The 21,538-nt window shown below is 43.7% G+C and overlaps 1 protein-coding gene across 11 annotated transcripts in view; it reads right to left on the bottom strand.

Moving 5' to 3' along the window:
- Positions 1-383: 383 nt before the first annotated feature.
- Numb (NUMB endocytic adaptor protein) overlaps positions 384-21,538 on the bottom strand; it is a 124,191-nt gene continuing 103,036 nt past the window's right edge. For 8 of the 11 annotated variants that reach the window (XM_038336027.2, XM_038336029.2, XM_038336028.2 and 5 more), the window contains 7 exons: positions 11,781-11,855; positions 10,394-10,534; positions 10,064-10,268; positions 7,882-8,172; positions 5,815-5,964; positions 3,276-3,422; positions 384-2,397 (listed from right to left, as the gene is read on the bottom strand). In XM_038336027.2, the coding sequence (XP_038191955.1) occupies positions 1,685-2,397; positions 3,276-3,422; positions 5,815-5,964; positions 7,882-8,172; positions 10,064-10,268; positions 10,394-10,534; positions 11,781-11,855 (1,722 nt within the window). In that variant the 3' untranslated portion in view covers positions 384-1,684. The remainder of the gene's footprint in view (positions 2,398-3,275; positions 3,423-5,814; positions 5,965-7,881; positions 8,173-10,063; positions 10,269-10,393; positions 10,535-11,780; positions 11,856-21,538) is intronic. The other 3 variants (XM_038336034.2, XM_038336035.2, XM_038336036.2) reach the window with 1 other exon arrangement.

Below are 21,538 nucleotides of genomic sequence, written 5' to 3'. Positions count from 1 at the left end.
TGCATGTGCACGCGCATGCGTGGTGGGAGATCTCAGGCATGCTGAGTTCACATTCCACTAAGCTGCACCTCAGGGAAGCAGTGCTGTCAGGCTGTGGTGGCGCACTGAGAGGCAGAGGTGGGTGGATCTCTGAGTTCGAAGCCAGCCAGGACTACGTAGTGAGACCCTGTCTATCCATACAGCACCACTGCACCCCTGTGACTAGGAGTCCCAGCTTCGGTCCATGCTGCTGCTGCAGATCAACTCTGAGCACCACAGTCACTGGTGCACCCACGACAGCTAAGGACTATACTAGTCCAAACTAGAAACTGGCAGTAGAGGGGAATAAAAAACAGAACTAGAAGTTCACTTGCAAATAAGAACAGCCCTTCATGGGCAAAAGCTTCTACCACGAACATTTATTTTGTTAAAGCAGATTATAAATTCTCATCAGTACAAATATATATATGTATATATAACTTACATTTGATTGTAAGGCCAACGTTCAAAAGTAAAAATGAGATGGGGTCTCACGTTGTTACCCGAGGTCAAGTAGCTTCAACTGGCATGGGATGTTCTGTTCATGGCGGGGAGGACGGGGAAACGGACACACAGAGCAGATAAATCCAGAATCCTCATCCCTATAAAACTTATGGGAACAAAACTTTAAGGACAAAACCCATTAAGACCCATACTACAAACCAACACAATAGCCTGCATTCCCTTTCTGGATATTATGTCACTGTCACCTTAATGATAAAGGATTAACATAAGGAAACTGCAATGATACATAAAAGATAATACATTCTCTAGAGCGTAGATTGATTCCACTAAAATAATGACATTAGAGTTTCACCATAGGTTTAAAACAAGAACACTGCTTTCATTTTATTTAAAACTACAACCTAGTGGCTGAACTGGTCATCAGTATGATTGTTGTTGCACGTGCTAGTTACGATGAGTGATCAGACAAGCCAGGGCTCCTGTCCACAGTTCCCGACCCTCTCTCTTCAATAGGCATCAACGATAAATCAATCTTATGTACAATTTCTTACAACTAACCCGCTCGCTTTTGGCAAGATTACTTACAACTCATACAACTTTTTAATATTGAGAACTATTTAAAATATTCTAGGTGCATAAAAATAAAGATTTTGGCTTTTTTGATATATATATATTTATAATATTTATTCTGTTATTCAAAATGGAAGCTCAGCTTTATCCCCAGGACACAGCTCTGCTGGGCAGCTGCTGCTGAGCCCTCCTGTGAACAGGGCAGCATGGCCTGCCTCGCTTCCCAGCCTGTACAAGCCACACTGTTCTAAGTCAGGCCAGTACTGGGAGGAATGGGTGACTGGCCTGAAGAATAAAGGGAGATTGTTTTGCTCACTGTTACATTTTATATTTCAGTAAATGTGCTTTGAATACAGATTCCTCTTCAGATACTTCTGCCTCTCTGTTGCCAGAAATTTGTAAGGGTATGAGAGCGGTCAAAAGGCAACGTCTCCTTGACTTCTCTAGCCTTGCTGCAGAGCGGTCCTCTCCAGGAGTGCTTTCCTCTCTGGACATCACCCCTCACTGTACTCTGAGCTTGGACTCGCTCCTTGGGACCTTTGGGATTAGTAAAAAGTGTACTGATCAGGAAAGCAAAAGTCCCCTTTGCTCCTCTGCCTAAGTACAGAAAAAGACATGTCGCAGAAACTGTCTAAAGTTCGATTTCAAACGTCTTCTGTAAGTCGCTGGAGAAAGGGTTGGTAGGGGAGGGATTAGTGCGCTGCTTGGACTTGCTTTCTAATGCAGCCCACTGGGCTTCAAAAGGATCCACTGGGCAGGTGGCTGCAGGGGCCTCTGCATGCCTGCTTCCTGAGGCCAGCCTGCCACCGTCTACACCATTGAAAGCTGCAGAACCATTGAGGTGCTGAGCAGGAGGCTTAAAGAAGGGACTGGCGGTGGTGCTACTTGTCTCATACTGAGGGGATGTCTGCTGCCTGGCCAGGCTTGGTGACTGATGGGGATGACTGGCCTGAGGATGACCCGCAGTGCCAAACACATTGGCCACCATCTGGGAAGGGGTGATGCCCACTACAGGCACATTAGAGGCTGCATAGGGCATCCCATTGGCCACAGGGTAGGACTGGGCAGGGACAAAGGCTGGTTGCAGGGGTGGGACCACACCCACTGGGACAGGCTGAGAGCTGAGGAATGTATTTCCTTGGAAAGGTGCTGGCTGGGCAATGGCAGTAGGTGGAGGAGGCTGAAGAACTGGCTGCAGAGGGGCAGTTGGGGCCTGTGGCTGCTGGACCCGGACGCTCTTTGATACTTCTTCTAACCAACGGTCAGCCTCAGAGGGAGTACGTCTATGACCAGCCTGGAAGAGACCTGGAGAGGCAGCACCAGAAGACTGACCCCACTCAGTCCCTAGAACCAACAAGACAGAGGAAGAATTAGAGGCAGGCCGTTCTTGATAACCTCAGTTATGTAAATGATCCTAAAGTGTGGAACATGCCCCCATGATGGGACACTGGTGGCTCTGGTAGAGGAACTGAAGTGTCACCAGCCAAAAAGGACAAGCAGAATCTGAGTACGTGCTTATCTTAAGACATTCTGAGGCTCTTCAGCTATGGCTCAAACCCCTGACCCAAGGCAGCTGACAGGTGCGAAAAGCCTATCAAGTTGCCATGGTGCAGCCACAGTAGAGAAACTGGCTTATTCTCTGGGATGGGGGTGGGAGGTCAAAGAGCTGGACCCATGGTGCACGCCTGCACTCCCAGAACAAGAGTTTGAGGCAGTGGACCAAGAGGTTAGGGCTACATAGCAATACTGTCTCAAAAGCCCCCAAAACATGGATAATTAAAAAGAAAAAACACCGAAAGTCAGGACTGGTAGTGCACACCTTTAATCCCAGCACTCAGGAGGGAGAGGCAGGCAGGTCTAGGAGTGAGTTCCAGCCAGAGTTATATAGTGAGATCCTGCCTCAAAACACTCCAGAAAAGTAAGTGTAAAAAAAAATTGTTCACGGCACTATGGTAGCTACCTTTATCTATAGGCAGCTGTGTGTGCTGTTAAGTCCAGCGATAAGGGGTGCTGCAGGGAACGGTGGCTCACTAACGCTCTGTAATAGCTGGGTTCTACAGTCCTGAGAGCCTCCCAGCTTATCCTCTTGCCCCAGTTTTAGAGCCTGTTCTCACAGCCACTTCTGTCTGGGAGGGAATATATTTTTATAGTCCTCACTCAGGTAACTGGCTGATTTTAGAACCTGCTCCCAGAATCTACTTCAATATCTGTGGCCACCTTACCCGGACGTATGGCTGCAATTTCCTTGTTAGCAGCATCAGGGGCATGGGCCCAAGGGTTCGTTTCACGCACAGGCATTGCTACGGGTGCTAGAGCAGCATTGGCTGGCTTAGCAGCAAGCACATGGAAGGCTGAGTCAGTGCCATTAGCTATAATGGGAGCAGACAACATTGATGGAGTTAATTCATGCAGGGTATCCAAGCTACTCCATGGAGATGGGCAGCCAGGCCAATGTGCTATACTGGTGGGAGGACAAGGCAGCGCAGCTGGTGCTGGGACGACCATGCTTCCTACAGTGGACACACACACCTTCTGACAAAGACTGTATCAGATGACTGTTCTATGAAAGTATGTATGTGAGAGAGGAAATGAAGCCTATCTAATACAAATTAAGTTGAACATGACTGTTCAAGAACTAGGCTTTGGACTAATTAAGTAGATAAAGCACATTTCGTTCTTCTACACTTTTCCAAGAGATCAAATCAGGCCAACAACAATAGCAAGTTGAGTATAGTAATTTCTTGGTATATTCTGGGAATCAAGCTAACACTATTTTATATACATTACCAAATTTAATTCTTTCAAAAGCCCATAACTCTGGGGTTGGGAAATACGTTCCCAGATGTTCTACAGATGCCTAAAACCAGATGGTAGCAAACCCTATATAATACTGGGTTTTTACCCATACCCTTACACCCAGGATTAAGTTTCATCTATAAGCTAGACACACTGAGGGGTTAATAACAATTATTGTAAGAACATATTGTAAAAACTTAAAATATATGAATTCTTTTTGGAATTTTCTATTTAATACTTTGAGATAGTTAACTACAGGCAATTGAAACTTCAGAAACAGAGACCATGAATACATACTCTAGTATGTCTACAAGTGAGAAATCAAATGGCATGTGTTTTCATTTACTTTAACACAATTGTCATTTACTACAAAATTAATTTTATACCTTTAAGACTCCCCACCCATGTAATATTTATAACACCCCAAAGTGCTGATCTTTCTGTCCTCATTTCCTTTTACTCAAAGCTCTTAGCCCTAGTTCTTTGATTCCTCTATCAGGTTCTAGTCCGTGTTCCAGCTCTCCATCTCTAGCATGGGGCAGACACATGCCTTCCCTGCCCTACGATACACTCTGTCTTCCCCTTCTTTAGGAGTGCACAACCACACAAAGGGCGACAGGTATTGTTTACCTGGGGCTGAACAACAACAAACCACCTTAGCCATAAACTGGATGCCCTCAAAAGACAAAGGACTGTGTTCTGTCCAGGTTTTATGCCCAGTGCCCTGTAAGCAGTCAGGGCCAGCGGGACGTAACTGGTCCAGGAAGATTTGACATAAATCCTAACTGTAGAGTCTGGGCATGTCTCTTAGCCTCTTGGCCTCATTTTTCTTTTCTTGTTTTTTTGAGACACGGTTTCTGTGTGCCCTGGCTGTCCTAGAACTTACTTTGTAGACCAGGCTGGCCTTGAACACACACATATCTACCTGCCTCTGCCTCCCTAGTACTGGGATTAAAGGCATGTGGTATCACCACCCAGTCATTTCTCTTATTTGTAATGCCTTCCTCAAAAAGCTATTTGAGGCTTAACTAAGATAACGTGTGAGGGTTTTCCACTGTGGCAGGCACTGTTTAGTGCTCAATAGACCAAGTTTATTTTTTCTAATACTACAAATGTCTGTCAGCTGGATAGAAAGCACATATGGCATTTGCTTCAAAAGAGACAGAGCTCCAGAATTAGACCAAAGCCAAGGGTTTATGGCAGCTTCTTCTAGGGGTAAAGGCACTGCCCTACAGGGCAGCCCTTTCTCTGTACTCTCCAGAGATGGACTAAACCATCGCTGACTTAAGTGACATAAATTCTCTGTTGACTCATGAGTGAGGACTTCATTAGCATCTGGGGGTGGGGGGGGCTCCAATTCTGGAGTGTAACTCTGTTGTCACAAAGGCAATTTTAGGATACTTGTTACAGACCTTAAAATAAACCAGTGAGCTGCAGAAAGGCTTCTTCTACTTTATGAGCCTCTCAGTAGAGAGGAGGTGAGTCCAGGTCTCTTCGATTTTGACACCACTGACATTTTGGAATGGGTAATCTTTGCTGTGGGTCCCGTCCTGCACACTGAAGGATGTTTAGCAGGATTTCTGATGCTGTAATTAACATCCCTTCCCAAAATGTCTCCATTCAAAGAAGGCCGAATTTTCCGAGAGGGCAAAATTGTCCCTGGTGGGGAATCACTATGCTAGAAGGCACAGAGTCTGAACCAATCCTGATAGTTACTGATTTTGTAAAGCTGGCTGGCTGTTCTGACCCTTAAGTCAAGAGGAAGATAAAGTGGTGGACTGAGGTTATAGAAACTCTTACTAGCAGATGACATGTGTGCCAAATGATGGAAGTGGTCATCAGGAAACAGGAGAGGTGGGCAGGGAGAGGAGGATAACGGCAAGCTCGGGATGCTAACTTCCAGTTCACAAGCAGCATGCTAACAGGATTGTTTAAAGAGAACAACTGAGGTCAGAGGTTACCAACCTTGTAAGACAGGAGACTGTGGTGCCACCAGGGTCACTGGCTTGGTCATTGGGGCGGAGGAAAAGGGGTCTTCAGAGGGTGTGCTGAAGGCATTGGTGATCTGTGAGCACAGGGAACTGATGCTCTCTGCCTCTCCTTCCACCTCTGGCACTGCAAGGCAAGCAGAATGTTCTAGACAGGAAATGGAATATGACACTGTGCTGTAGGCAGCCATTTTTCACTTTATCTCCTTTGCTTGCAGAAGGACAAGTCTCAACTGTCAGGCTACACCATCAACTTCAGTAAATTAATTGATGAACACTTCAGATAGCAAAGCAGAAAATGTCAGTAACTTATACACTAAGATAGAGTCTCTTTCTCTGCAAATCCCTAAATTTATTTCTTCTTATGACATTGTGGGGAATTTAATGGGGTTATTTTTTTTTTATTTTAATGTGAGGGTGCATGCAATAGGCGGATCTTTCTGGAAGATTTCTGCAATCTATTTTCTTTCAGCAAGTTCCTAGAAGTTATGACCCAATCAGGTTCTAGAGACATTAAGCAATTTTATAAAAAAAAAAAAAAGACAGGCGAAGGTGGGCACAAAGCTTCGCCCCGAATCAATTAGGACATTGTCACCAGTCTCATCTTCTTTAAAGTCCCTAGCACATGAACTGTGACGTCAAAGACAAGGGAGCTGAGGACGCTAAAGACTCCTTAATACTAAGTCTGGACAGCCAAGCAGGAAGATTGCTTTCGCCTAGAGTTTGGGTCCAAGAAAGTTTGCGATCCTGTGTGTTTGGGAAGAAAGACTCTGAGAACACTTCCTCACCCGAGCAAATAAACCACGTGTACTGAACCTCTGTGTGTCTGCGAGAAGACAAAGCCCTTTGCGCCTCGTCTGCCCCAGAGGGAGACTGACCAGGTACTTGAAGCCTCTGGAGCTTGTATCAGTAAAGACTTCCTGTGGTCACCCATCTCCAACTGTCCTCTAAGCCTAGTTTCATCTGCACACAGATCTTACCTCGGTACTTTATAGTGTTGTCAGTAGAAGGGCCGACTGAGCCAGAGCTTCCTCATGTTCAGTCATAGAGATAGCATGACATGTTTCAGAGGGAAGTAGAATAGGGCCAAAATCTAACGTTTTAGCTCTAGATCATATGATAAGGACAGAGCTTACAGGCTGGCTCAGCTGAACAGAGAACACACAGAGGTGATGAACAAATGTGAGCGACTCCTGCTTCTGCTCAACAGTGGGCCTTAGATTTGTATAAGAGAGCCATTTAGAGTGTCTTCCCTATGAAGTCAACATCCCAGAAACACAAGGAACACTGACCCATTTCTTCTGCTGCTTTGACAGTGGTGACAGTGGTACTATTAACTTGTAAATGTTTCAAAAGCCTCTTTAATTCTCCCAGGTCCTGTGCAGCACAGTAAGAATGGAATTTGGAAGCCGGGCGGTGGTGGCGCACGCCTTTAATCCCAGCACTCGGGAGGCAGAGGCAGGTGGATCTCTGTGAGTTCAAGGCCAGCCTGGTCTACAAGAGCTAGTTCCAGGACAGGCTCCAAAGCCACAGAGAAACCCTGTCTTGAAAAATCAAAAAAAAAAAAAAAAAAAAAGAATTTGGAACCCTGATGTTTGGAAATAGGCTGGCAGAGGGAGAGTGCACCTACACCAGGACAAACCACCAACCTGTGGCTCAAGCCAGAAAGCCCATGTGGTTCTGTCAACTACTTACGGAAGAGAGGATATTATTCAGGGGCCCTAGTTTTTTTTTTTTTTAAAGATTGATTGATTAATTGATTGATTGATTATTATGTATACAGTGTTCTGGCACCAGATCTCATTACAGATGGGTATGAGCCACCATGTGGTTGCTGGGAATTGAACTCAGGACCTCTGGAAGAGCAGTCAGTGGTCAGTACTCTTAACCTCTGAGCCATCTCTCCAGCCCCCATGGGCCCTAGTTTGCTGTCATAGGATATGACACACAATACAACTAACAGCTTCAGAGAGACAGGAGACTAACTCTGAGGGATCTGTGTTGTCGCTGAAGGTGGCGGTGCTTCAGAGCTGGAGTATATTACCTGCGTTTTTGATTGGGAAATCAGTCTTCCTCTGCATAGTGGAAGGCAACTCATTGATGCGGAGGGATAGTTGGCGTTTAAAGGGTGACATCTTCTGGCTAAGAGCAGGAAATCCCCGGAAGGAGCCTTGGCGAGCAAGCTGTTCAATCGGTGCATGCCGGCGTGGGATGGCATGAGGATTGTTCATCTCCAGAGAAGCAGTGGTATCCAAAGTGGGAGAGGTGGGAGAGGATGGGGATGGTGCAGTGTTGCCAGAAGCCACTGATGGACCAACAACTGCCTTATCTGTCTCTGCTCAATAAAATCAAAGAAAAAGACCATAGGCCTCAGTAGTGACTTGCAAATATTCTGAGTTCACAGAGCTAGGGGCACAGAAGCCATCTTGTTCTTTAACTTGCCCACCCCCCTGTCTTATAGAGACAGGCTGGAAAATGGTTCAGACCTCCTACATTCCAACAGATGAAGGTTTAGTAATACCTGCTTGTCTTATCCTCTATTAAGACAACCAGACAAGGCTGGAGAGATGGCTTGATGGTTAAGAGCACTGGCTGGCTGTTCTTCCAGAGGGCTCAGGTTCAATTCCCAGCACTCACATGGCAGCTCACAGGGAATCCGAACACTCTCTTCTGAACTACCATATATCTTTCACGTACAAATGTTAAAAACAAAAGAATGATGGGTCATCTGGATGATAAAGCCCTATAACTAAAGTCACATGCTCTGGCATAGGACAAAGAAGTCAAGTTAGACTTGTGCTGGAGGAAACTGTCACACACAGTGTTACTCAGCAGTGGACCCTGCAAGCTGCAACTGTGGTTGGCTAGGCGGGATGTGCCCAGTGGTGCAATAGATGAGGTCTATTGTACGAGTAACCAACTACTTTCTAATTGGATTCGGGGCCCACTTTGAAGGAAGGGGTTCATGTTTAGTACTGTAAATCTAGTAAAACAACCAATGGATGAGAGGCTAAGGAGATGACTCAGCAAGTCAAGGGCTTTTTGTACAAATCTGACAACTGGAGCTTGGATTCCCCAGGATCCAATGCTGCGTGGGCATTTACACTCAGTGTAAGAGAGAGTCCAGTACTTAAGAGGAGACAAGGGAGCCCTGAAACAAGCTGGCTAGTGTAACTATCCAAAGACAGTGAACTCTGGGCTGAACTGAGACCTGGTCTTAATGAATAAGGTAGATGGGAATGGAGAGCTGGCTCAGCAGTTGAGAGCACTGGCTGTTCTTCTAGAGGTCCTGAGTTCAGTTCCCAGCACCACATGGTGGCTCACAACTATGTGTAAGGAGATCTTGTGCCCTCTTCTGTTAAGTAGGGACACACGCAGGCAGAACACTGTACACATAATAAATAAATCTTTAAAAAATAAAGTAGTGCTACTGTAGAAGACTCAGTGCTGGCTCTGGGTTCTGCACACTCTCCAAAACATTAGAGAAGTAAAGCATCAGGATAAGACCAGAACTCTCGCTGCCAGCACCGTAGCCAGTGCTCGTGCTCCCTTTGTGTTTCTACACCTGGGTGCTGTGCTTCCTCCTCCAAGTTGGTCTTTGGTGGTATTTGTGTCTCATAGAGATAGACACATCGGAATTAACTCTGTTTCAGGATAGGCAAGGGGTATTTCTCGGCAGCTTCTTCAACCACTCTTCACCTTCCCCAGAGGAGCTCACTATAATGGAAAGAATATGGTTTTTAAGCCACTCTAAATAAAGCACTTGTGAAGAATTTTAGTTTTGTCCTTAAGATCTTCATATGTTGCTAAGAAATCTCTGAGTGTATGGTGTGGGTGGAGGGTAAAGAATGATAAAAATAGAACCCATATTAGAAATGCTCTATCACTGGGCTATATCTGTAATCTCAAGGGTTCTTTTTGTCTGTAGGAAACTTGTCTCTGATAGCTTCAAATATAAACCTGTTGGGAAAATCCGCATTAAATAAACATACCCCCTCCCCCCCAAAAAAAGCCAAGCAGTTGTGACACATGCCTTTAATCACAGCATTCAGGAGGCAGAGGCAGGTGGATCTCTTTGAGTTCGAGGTCAGGCTGGTCTACAAGAGCTAGTTCCAGGACAGGCTCCAAAGTTACAGAGGGACAGGCTCCAAAGTTACAGAGAAACCCTGACTCGAAAAACCAAACCAACCAACCAACCGAACACACCACAGTAGAACACACTGTACCTTTCTTGGCATCTTGCAGTTGTTTCATGATCTCCTCTCTTTCAGCTTGTTCAGTGGCAGTTGTGACTCGGAATGATCCTTCTCTCGTAAAAGTGGTTCTGCTGGCATCAAAGGTGGCAGTGACTCCACATTCCTTCTCCCGTTTCTGCTTCCGCTCTAAACAGGCTGCAAAAGCACAGCCTACGGCATGGCTCAGTCTCTCCCCCTGAAGAGAGCAGGTTTTGAAAGCTCTATAAGAGTTACAGCACCAACAACCACATACACATACAGCTGTTGCAAATTCCAGTTTAAAATTAACCCTCATGACGGCAGATACCATGCTGGACTTACCGTGTCCTTGACAGCCATGAAGCAATGACAGATCCAGCGCCGAGTGGTGCCATCTCGGCATATATAAGAAAAAGCTCTGTCGAAGTTCCTATCTGGGGCACAGAAAGAAACTTTCTCTATCGTCTGGTCAACTATGAGGTCCTAGAAAATGGAAGCACAGAGCAAGAGAAGGCTTATGAGCTATTTGGTCTTCTTAAAAGTATTATAGGAGGATGGTCAATTCTGCAATGCAGAATCCCTACACAGGTTGCAACTGGGCTATGGAATAGCTGTATCTAATAGTTGGAGCAGTGAGTTTGACTATGAGGCATTACTTGCTCAGATGATTCCCTTACTTCATCTCCATATTCTAAAGTACGTATGTGTCAGTTGGTCCTAGCTTGGAGCTCTCTCACAGTAACTGCCAAGCCCAATTTGGCAGTATGCACACATAAATCAATGTCTTAAAATCCTCTTGGTTTATTTGCAAATACAGCAAAAACATGATAGTGAGGTCCCACTACCTTTGTTATACAAGTCAGACTGATAATATACAATGTTCTATATTCTTCCTTTTTTCCAACCAACTCTATTTCTATCCAACAGATATTTTTTCACTTCAAGTACTGTATTTTTTAGATGTATAATTTTCTATTCCAGCCCCAGGATTTTTGCTTTTTTTAAAAAATAATTTCTGAGATTTCCTGGTTGTTTATTCAATAGTAGCATCTTTTCTTTCACATCCCTCAGTGCAGCTGTAATGCCTGCTTTTCAAGTTTTGTCTGCTGCTCCTAACTCCCAGACTATTTTGTGATTGGGTCTGTGCTCTCTCTGTACGAATGAGTCATATTTGCTGTTTCTTTGTATGCTAGAAATTCATGTGTCACCACAACATAGTATCTTGCTCAAAGAAAGGTTAGGGATCTGAAGTTCAAACTTCTGTATCTGCATTAATTTGTGCAGATCATGGCATGTCCTTGTCACAAGCACTAATTCCAATTTTGACAACTGGTAAAATATAAAGGTGGGAAAATGGATCCAATGGTGACAAGCCACCAATTACAGTATGCATGGTGGCTCAGGCCTACAATCCCAGCACTTAGGAGGCTAGGGCAAGAGAATGGTCGAGAGGCTCATCTTAAGATTATTTTAACAATATCTTAGCATTAAACTTTAATGCTTGGTACGTGAAATAAGCTATATCATGTAGAACAAAATGTGAGTTTTTTTTTTCATAAAGTAAATGAGTGATTAAATTAGTTTCCTGGACATGGAAAAAGTCTCTAAAAAGACTGTGCTCTGGACACGTGGGAGGATTACAGAGCTACCACAACCACTTAACGCCATTTTATCACCAGAGATTAAAAAATCACAAGAGCAGTAACATCTGAACTCACAAAACTGTTACCTTGGTTTTTTCATCCACAACCCTGAGTCCGTCCGCTGATACCCACAGAACGGCCTTCACTGCTTTCTTTCCCGTCTTTGAAAAGATAAGGGGGAGGGGAGACACATACATACATAATGTTAAAAGAAAAACAAAATTCGACTTCCACAGAAAATACTGATTTCTGTCTTCCAAGAGTCACAAGGGGAGAGGAAGTCCAAGCGCAGGAAGGATGCCCAAACCCAGATACTCAACCAAACTGCAGAAACATTCAGGAAAAAAACAAGCCAAAGCTATTACTTCAGAAACATAACACAAAGTCATAAGATAAACTAAGTAAGGAAAAGGGACAGATCGAACTAAAACCAAGATAACACATTCCATAGAGGGCCAAGGATTCCTCACCCATTTAATATAAACAATTGAGAAACTAAGACTCGGATAAATTTTAGATGCATAAGGAGTTACACCACAAAAACATCTACAGGTGTAGTGTGGAAAGCAACAGAGAAACCGGAATCATTATGCTGACTACTACTATTCTCTGATAACCTGTGTGACCCTTGGTTAAAATGACATGTTAAAATGACAAGAAACCTTCATTACTCTATGAACAATCTTTAAAAACCATTATTTATTCCCTCAAGAGTTGTTTGATTTTTTAAAATATTTATTTATGTATATGTATGTTTTGATTGCATGTATATCTGCACAGCAGAAGAGAGCACCAGACCCAGGGGACTACAGTTACAGATGGTTGTGAACAGCCATGTGGGTGCTGGGAATTGAACTCAGGACCTCTGGAAGAGCAGTCAGTACTCTTAACTGCTGAGCCATCACTCCAGCTCTGATTTAATTTAGTTTTTAATTTGACATTAAATGCATGAAAATATTCTAAAGGCAAAGGAAGTTTTAAAAATTACACAGAAGATAAGGGTTATTTGGTGCTGTTTTCTGGTTGGTTGGTTTTTTGAGACAGGGTTTCTCTGTGTAGCCCTGGCTGTCCTGGAACTCTCTTTGTAGACCAGGCTGGCCTCAAACTCAGAGATTTGCCTGCTTCTGCCTCTGCCTCCCAAGTGCTGGGATTAAAGGCAAGTGCCACCCCACCCCAGTTTTTGTTTTTTGTTTTGTTCTTTCTTTTAGCTGGCTGGAAAAGACCTCTCTGTTGGGTTGTCACCCAAATAAGAATCACTGAGACCAAGTTAGTAATTTTTTCCTCTGTGAGACAATGAAATAGTACTTAAGGTCCTTTCTTAACTTGTCTACGGATATAAGCAAATTAAAACAAAGGCTGAGGGTAGGTATCATACTGAAATAGAAGTAAAGACCAAAGGGTATCTAGTGCCAAATTTGGAGCAGCAGCTTCTAGAAAGGTCAAGGAATAAGAGAACTGCCATTCTCCTTCCCATGTCCCTAAGCCCAGGAATCCTGGTTGTGGAAGCATACTCCTAGTTAAACAAGCTGCTAGGACCCACTCCAGGCTCATCACCTCCACTGCCACCACCACATGCCAGGTGAATGTCTGCAACGTTTTAGCCACCGTGCATACAGGAAGAACTCACAGACCTCTGAAAAGTGATACTCCAAGAAAACACAATAAAATAGTAAGTGCTAGAGATGAGTGGAAAACCGTGCAATGGTCAGAAGAGACAGTCGGGTCTATGTGTGGGACTGGAGACGGCTACACCAAGAAGATAGAACTGAGTCCCGAGAAAATGTTTCTTGATGCCCGAAAATAAGGCTAGGGAAGCAGGCAGAAGACAGTAGTCCAAGCCCAGTGATGGTGGCACACGCCTTTAATCCCAGCACTCGGGAGGCAGAGGCAGGCGGATCTCTGTGAGTTCAAGGCCAATTTGGTCTACAAGAGCTAGTTCCAGGATAGACAACAAAGTGGCACAGATAAACCCTGTCTTGAAAAACAAAAACAAAAAAACCAAACCAAACCAAACAAACAAAAAAGACAGTAGTCCAAGACATCAAGGCAAATGGTACAAAAGTCTGGCACTCTGAAAATATTTTAGTATAGGTTGAAAGTAGGCTAGGCAAGAAGCAATGGTAGACAATCAGGAGAGAAGGCCTAGACAATCAGGAGGGAAGGCCGCATCACGCAAGACCTGTATGCCTTCTAGGCAACTGGATCTTAATTCTCTGGGCAATGAAAGCTACTAAAAAAAATTAAACACAATGAAGTCGATTTTCATTTCTATTCTTATGTATCAACCTGACTATGTGTGTGCATGTGTGTGCAGTCAGAGAGCAACTTGCAGTAGTCAGTTCTTCCCTTTTATGATGTGGCCCTGGAAAGGGAACTTGGGTCACTAGGCTTGGCAGCAAGGGCCTCTACACACCGAGCCATCTCACTGGTGTTAGGTTTGCATTTTCTTTCTTCTTTTTTTAAATAAATACATCTTTTATTTTTTAAATATTTATTTATTTATTATGTATACAGTATTCTGTCTATATGTATGCCTGAAGGCCAGAAGAGGCCACCAGACCTCACTACAGATGGTTGTGAGCCACCATGTGGTTTCTGGGAATTGAACTCAGGACCTCTGGAACAGCAAGCAGTGCTCTTAACCTCTGAGCCATCTCTCCAGCCCTGCATTTTCTAAAAATGCATTCTTATGTTTATCATGCCTGTGTCTGTGCCTGTGAGTGCAATATCTCTGGATGTCAGAAGGTGGTGCTGTACCCTGGAGCTGCAGTTATAGGTAGGTAGGAGCTGCCTTTTGTGGGTACTGAGCAGTAAACTTGGTTCCTCTGGAAACAGCAAAGGCTCTTAACTGCTGAGTCCCTAGATGAGCATTCTGAAACAAGACTTTGCAGCAGTGTACACGAGATCAGAAAGAGATCAATAAACAAGATTCCAGGTGGGGGGAAAATCAGGGTTGAGCTATCTTGGCTAAGATAGAAAGGGGGTTTTACAGAGAGTATAAGAGAGGATGGGTTCCTGTCTTGTGTCGGAGTGAAAGGTAACTCTGGCTAAGATAGATAAAAGATGCGAAATTCATTTTAGAGGAGATTTTAGGAAGTCCGAGGTGTCTGTCAAGCATCTAGCTAGGTGGGCATCAGCAGACAACTGAATAAACAGAAACGAGGCTAAAAGGAGAATTTTTTGGGGGGGAGGGCAAGGTTTCTCTGTCCTAGGTGTCCTCTGACAGAGATCCTCCTGTCTCTGCCTCCCAAGTGTTTGGATTTAAGGAGTATGCTACTACACTTGGCAAAAGATAATTTCTTAAAACAAGTTTGCTAGCTGGGCTGTGGTTGTTGTAATAAGAGGAGCGGGCCGTGACCCGCCACCCAAGAGGAGCACAGGCCCTTTGTTCTGTCTGGCCCAGCTAGCTTAGCCCCCGAAATAATTACATGGAAACTGTATTCATTTAAACACTGCCTGGCCCATTATATCTAGCCTCTTCTTGGCTAATTCTTACATATTTGTTTAACCCATCTCCATTAATGTGTATCGCTACTTGATTGTGATTTACTGACATGAGTCTAACCAGCGTCTGTCTTGAAGAGGAGAGCCATGGCACCTGCCACACTGCCTTTTTCCTCCCAGCATTCTGTTCTGTCTACTTCGTCCACCTAATTTTCTGTCCTATCAAAAGGCCAAGGCAGTCTCTTTATTTAACCAATGAAAGTAATACATAGACAGAAGACCCTCCTACACCAGGTGGTAATGCATGCCTTTAATCAAAGCGTGACTTCCAGGCCAGCCTGATCTATAAGACCTGGTTCCAGGACAAGCCCCAAAGCTACAGAGAAACCCTGCCTCGAAAAACCAAACCAACCAACCAAAAACAAAACAAAACAAAAAACCCAAAAAGGGTTTGCTGTGGGATAATGCTCAACACTGATGGGCCAGCAGCCAGGCAGGGGGCGACTAGACTAGGAGAATTCTGGGAAGAGGAAAGGCAGAGAGAGTCAGTCACCAACCAGACACAGAGGAAGCAAGATGAAAATGCTGCACTGAGAAAAGGCACCAAGCCACATGGCTAAACATAGACAAGAATTATGGGTTAATTTAAATTATAAGAGCTAGTTAAGAATAAGCCTGAGCTAATAGACCAAACAGTTTATAATTAATACATGCCTTTGTGTATTCTTTGGGACTGACTGGCTGTGGAACTAGGTGGGACAGAAACTTCTGTCTACAAAAGTTATTTTATTTTATGTACATGGGTGTTTTATCTGTGTGTGCATCTGTACACCAGGAGAGGGCACTGGATCCCATGGCACAACAGTTATAGATGGAAGTGAGCTGTGATGTGGGTGTTGGAAATTGAACTCAGGATGTCTGGAAACACAGCCAGTGCTCATAACTGCTGACCTCTCTCTCTAGCACCAAGAGATAATTAAAAGATTTATTTACTATGAATAGAGTATTCTGCTTGCAGGCTAGAAGAGGGCACCAGATCTCATCATAGATGGTTGTGAGCCACCATGTGATTGCTGGGAATTTAACTCGGGGCCTCTGGAAGACCAGCCAGTCCTCTTAACCACTGAGTCATCTCTCCAGCCCCAAGAGATAATCCTCTTTTTTGTTGTTGTTTTGTTTTTCAAGACAGAGTTTCTCTGTATTACAACCCTAGCTGTCCTGGAACTAGCTCTTGTACACCAGTTGGCCTCGAACTCACAGAGATCCACCAGCCTCTGCCTCCTGAGTGCTGGGATTAAAGGCATGCGCCACCACTGCCCGGGTGAGGTAATTCTTAAGATAGAAAGGGAGACAAGAGAAAGGGTAAAGACACCAGAGACCCATCAACAATTAAAGAGCTGGGAGGAGATAAGCAATTACTTGAACTGTCAGAAAAGGAATATAGCCAATAGGACAGAACAATGTGTGAGGACTATCATTGGACCTGAAGGAGCAGGGCTCAAAAGTAATGGACAGCTATGTCAGAAGAGATAAAACGATCAAGTAAGCCAAGATAGATCTTAGAAGAGCTTACTGGGAGCCGGGCAGTGGTGGTGCACACCTTTAATCCCAGCACTCGGGAGGCAGAGGCAGGCAGATCTCTGTGAGTTCGAGGCCAGCCTGGTCTACAAGAGCTTGCTCTAGGACAGGTTCCAAAGCTACAAAGAAACCCTGTCTCAAACAAACAAACAAACAAACAAACAACAAAACAAAAAACAAAAAACCCAAAAAGAAGAAAAGAAGAAGAAGAGCCCACCGGATTGTGTCATAAAGACCCAGCAGAGCAACAGAGTCATGACAGCACATTTATGTATTAATATGGCTAGGCTGTAGCCACCTGGCTGCTTGATCAAACACTAATCTAAAAGTTGCGGTGGCTAGGCATGCCTGCAATCTCAGCACTCAGGAGGCTAAGGAGAGATCATCATGTGCTTGAGTCACATGGATATCACAATGGATTCCAGGCCAGCTGGTGTACTAGAAATGTCTATCTTTTTTTTTTTTTAAATCTTTCTTGAGACAGGATTTATGCAACAGCCCCTGGAACTCACTTTGAAGACCAGGCTGGCCTCAAATTCAGAGATTCGCCTGATTGTGCCTCTGCGTGCCGGTATTAAAAGCATGCACCAACAGGCCTGGCCAAAGACTTTATCTTAAAAGAACAAACAAGGGCAAGAGAGATGGCTTAGTGGTTAAGAGCACTTGATTTTTCAGAACTGAAACTCAGATCCTGCCCCTCAGGTCCAGTGGCTCACAGCCACCTGTAACTCCAGTTTCAGCAGACCCAGGACACAACACCCTTTTCTGGCCTCAGAGGGCACAGCATGTAGGCAGGCACACAACAAACAAACAAACAAGCAGTGACTGACTTTAGGTAAAGGAGATTATCTTTTAACATTTGGGTAAATCCTGTTCAACCAGTTGAGAAAGAAAATGTCTACCTTGAGTCTGTAACACAGGAATCTTGTTTGAGTTTCCAGTCTGCTATCCTCAAACTTCATACATGCCACATGCATAAACTCATGAGCCAGCTCCTAGAATAATCTATCTCACACGTCCATGTATGTGTCCAAAAGTACATATGCACCCACGTTCACCTATCCAAGTGGGCTTCCCTGGAGGACCTGACTGATAGTGAAGTGGAAGTTAGATGAGCTGAGAAATACATAAAAGGTAAGAAGAGTCTATGAATACTAAACATACTCTTTAAAACGCTTAATTAGCTGAGCGTGGTGGCGCACTCTTTGATCCCAGCACTTGAGAGGCAGAGGCAGGCAAATCTCTGTGAGTTCAAGGCCAGCCTGGTCAGCATCTCTGTCTCAAACCAACAACAGGTTTTACTCTAAGGTTAGCTGGTGCTGCATGCTTATAATCTTAGCACCAAGAGGTTAAGGCTGGAGGCATATACAGCAAGACTAGGTTAAAAAAAAAAAGCATTTCCAGGGCTGGAGACATGGCTCAGAGGTTAAGAATGCTGACTGCTCTTCCAGAGGTCTTGAGTTCAATTCCCAGCAACCACATGGTAGCTCACAGCCATCTACAGTGAGATCTGGTGCCCTCTTCTGGCCTGCAGGCATACATGGAGGCAGAACACTGTGTATATAATAAATAAAATCTTAAAAAAAAAGCACTTCCATAAAAAGGAGAGTTACATACAGGGCAGAGGCAGGCAGAGGACCAAAGAACATCTAGAAGACTGAAAAACTTGCATGCATTTGCAAGTTACTCTAGAAACATAAAACCAGCCTGGATTCAGTGCTATTATTTACAAGCTAAGCAAGAGACAGAACTTCTGTTCCTTCATATGTAACACTGTGTGTGTTAAAGGATCAGAGATTATACACTGTAACTAGAATTTTATAAAGGTAAGAGGGACTACAGTAGGCATTTAACATTCTGTCCCTGCATCCTAGAGAGGCTGTAGGATGGGAGGAGACGAGTCTCACTCTCAGTCTCAAGCTGAGAATCCTGCAGGCAGCATCACCCATTCTCGGTCTGAGGCAGAGGCAAGAGTCAGTGGCTGGCTGCTTTGCTTTTCTGACCTTTAGGTCTCTCGGGTTTTATTATTCATGCTACATGATACTGCTAATTTTTTTTAAAGTTGTGCTTTCAGCTTTGCTAAGTGAAGGACGTTAAATCTTCCCTTTTTATGTTCAAAGAATTTGCTAAAGATTTGCTGTGGGGAGAATAGAGAAGGCAGCCAACCAATGACATTTTTTAAAGGCTGCTAAATGGCACAGAAAGTCCTTAGTATTTTCATTTGCAGATTTATCACTCATCATGTTATACTGCTATATAAACTGCAGTCTTCAGCATTTGCAGCAACAGGTAGGTCAAGGCTAGCCAACTGAAGGATTGGGAAAAATAAGTCATTTTAGAATTGGTCTCTTTGTTAGATTCTTTACAATATTCGGAAATGTTCTGAAATTTACTCTTGGCTCAATTTTATGGTTATAGAAACATTTATTTTTCATTTATGCCTTCATAAAAAATTTATATTATAATAATGGATTGTATTGCGTGTAATCTAATAGACTCTGGGAGAGGCATAGTATACAACTGTGTGCCTAGTAGTGAACCCATCAGGATCCAATGGATAGTGCCAAACCCATGGTCACAGAAATGGCCCTTATGGGACACAAAACAAGACAGAGTTGTGATTATGGGAAAGAGATCTGTAAAGGAAGAAGTGGGGATGGAGGTTGGCAGCAATGGGAGGAAGGTAAGGGAGGCTGGGGAAAAAGTAACCAGAATGCATTATATACATGTAAGAAGTTGTCAAAGAACAAAATGTATTGAAAAAAACTAATTTAGAAGAAACATGAAATGTAGGACTTACTTGTGGTGGAAATACCCTCTCCAAAAGGTGCATACCTCAGACTATACAACCGTGGTGGTGGTGATGGGTGAGAAATTATGGATGAGATCATTACTGCTGTGACAACACTCTGGCTTGCTCATCACTTCAGGGTTACAGGTGGAATTCCTATTGGCTAATGCTGATGTCAAGAAGAGTTTCACACTAAAGATTACTATTTTTCAAAGAAAGAAAATGGACCTAACATAGACAGAATTTTAGTAACTTAGAACTTAGTGACATCTGGACAGAAGGATCAAGCCGACCTGTGACTAAGTAGAAAGCTTCAAGTTGCCACTTTCTAAATACCCACCCTGGGATTAAGTAATTAGTATCTACTTTAAATTTCTTTTATTATGAGTATATCTTTTAAATTTTAATTTCTTTCTTTCTCTCTTTAATTTTGAGACAAGGTTTTTCTATATAGTCTAGGCTGGCCTCAAACTTTGTTATTCTAAACCCACATGTCTCGTAACCAGGCTCCGGCGGCGAGTCAGTGGCAGACGACTAAAGCCTCTACAGGAAAGCTGCTACAAGAGAACCACACAGTTTTTAATTTTTGTCAGTCTACTTTGGAGACAGGGTCTTGCTACCCTTGAACTCTCTAAGTAGCAACTGGCCTTGAACTTGTGATTCTCCTGTCTTAAGCTCCTGGGGTCACAGGAGTGTGCCACTATGTATGCCTGGTGAGTGGTGTGTTGGGACTGAACCTTGTGCATGCTAGTCAAGCACTATGCCAACTGAGCTACATTCCTATCCCTTCAGAGTGATTAAGCAGAAATAACTTTTTAAAATAAATTGAAAACCAATGAACTAACAGGCTGGTGACAGTCTTTGTAGATTAGAGGAGCCTTACATTGCTTCCTTTTTATATATAGATGCTAAGCGAATCTGGAAGAAACGAGATACATTTATAAGAATGAGTGTTTAAATCAGAGATTGGCACTTTCTCTGGGGTCAACTAGTGAATACTTTGGGCACTACCAGTCATATAATCTGCATGGCAACCTCTCAACTGCCATTGCAGCACAAAAGAAGTCACAGACAATACGTAAACAAATGGGCATAGTCTTCTTCCAATAAAACTTGCTTTTCAAAGACAAATACAGTGGGCTATGCTCTGAAGATTTTTCTAGAATGTAGTTATTTCTTTTGAAAGATTCATTATTCTGCACCCCCCATATTTACACCTTATCCACTATTTTAGACTGCCTCACACCTTAGGTTCTGTTTATGATTCCCAGGATCACTAATGAGGTAAGAATACACATTACCACGAAAGAACTGACAGCAGAGACAAGATGGTTTGGGTAGCACATGACAGCTAAGAACGCAAAGACTGAACAGTCGTTCTCCCAGAGGTCACAGTAAGGAAGTGCCATTCAGGCCGGCACAGCTATGAAGTCCTAGAAGCAGCACTCACATTCACAGATAACTCAGTCACCAGAGTAATAATGACACACTAGCCAAGTAATCATGATGCAGTATGCCTTGAAAAATAAAAAAGAGCAGGGCGGTGGTGGCGCATGCCTTTGATCCCAGCACTCAGGAGGCAGAGGCAGGGGGATCTCTGTGAGTTTGAGGCCAGCCTGGTCTACAGAGTGAGTTCCAGGACAGGTTCCAAAGCCACACAAAGAAACTATGTCTACAAAACTAAATAAAAATAAATAAATAAGAAAGCGAGGGAGGGAGGGAGGGAGGGAGGGAGGGAGGGAGGGAGGGAGGGAGGGAACGAACTTTTCTCCCACAGGATCTTGGATTCAGGTGTTGTTTTAAATTTTAATTAAAGTTTGAGGAAAAAGGACTGTGTCCATAACCGGTATTTGAATTTTGGAGGAGAATGCCATGCTGAACAAATGTATGCATATTCTCCAAAGCAAGAAAGGATGGAAACACAACTTTCCCTCAGATTTGAGGTTGGCTCTATGTGTAATGGTTGCTTCATTAAATTTTCCCATTCTTTTCCAACTTAATTAGTCCAAACTCTCAGCCTAGGTGTTATCT

Source organism: Arvicola amphibius, chromosome 7 (assembly GCF_903992535.2).
Source record: "Arvicola amphibius chromosome 7, mArvAmp1.2, whole genome shotgun sequence".
Lineage (NCBI taxonomy): Eukaryota > Metazoa > Chordata > Mammalia > Rodentia > Cricetidae > Arvicola > Arvicola amphibius.
This window is presented reverse-complemented; position numbering and strand designations above follow the sequence as displayed.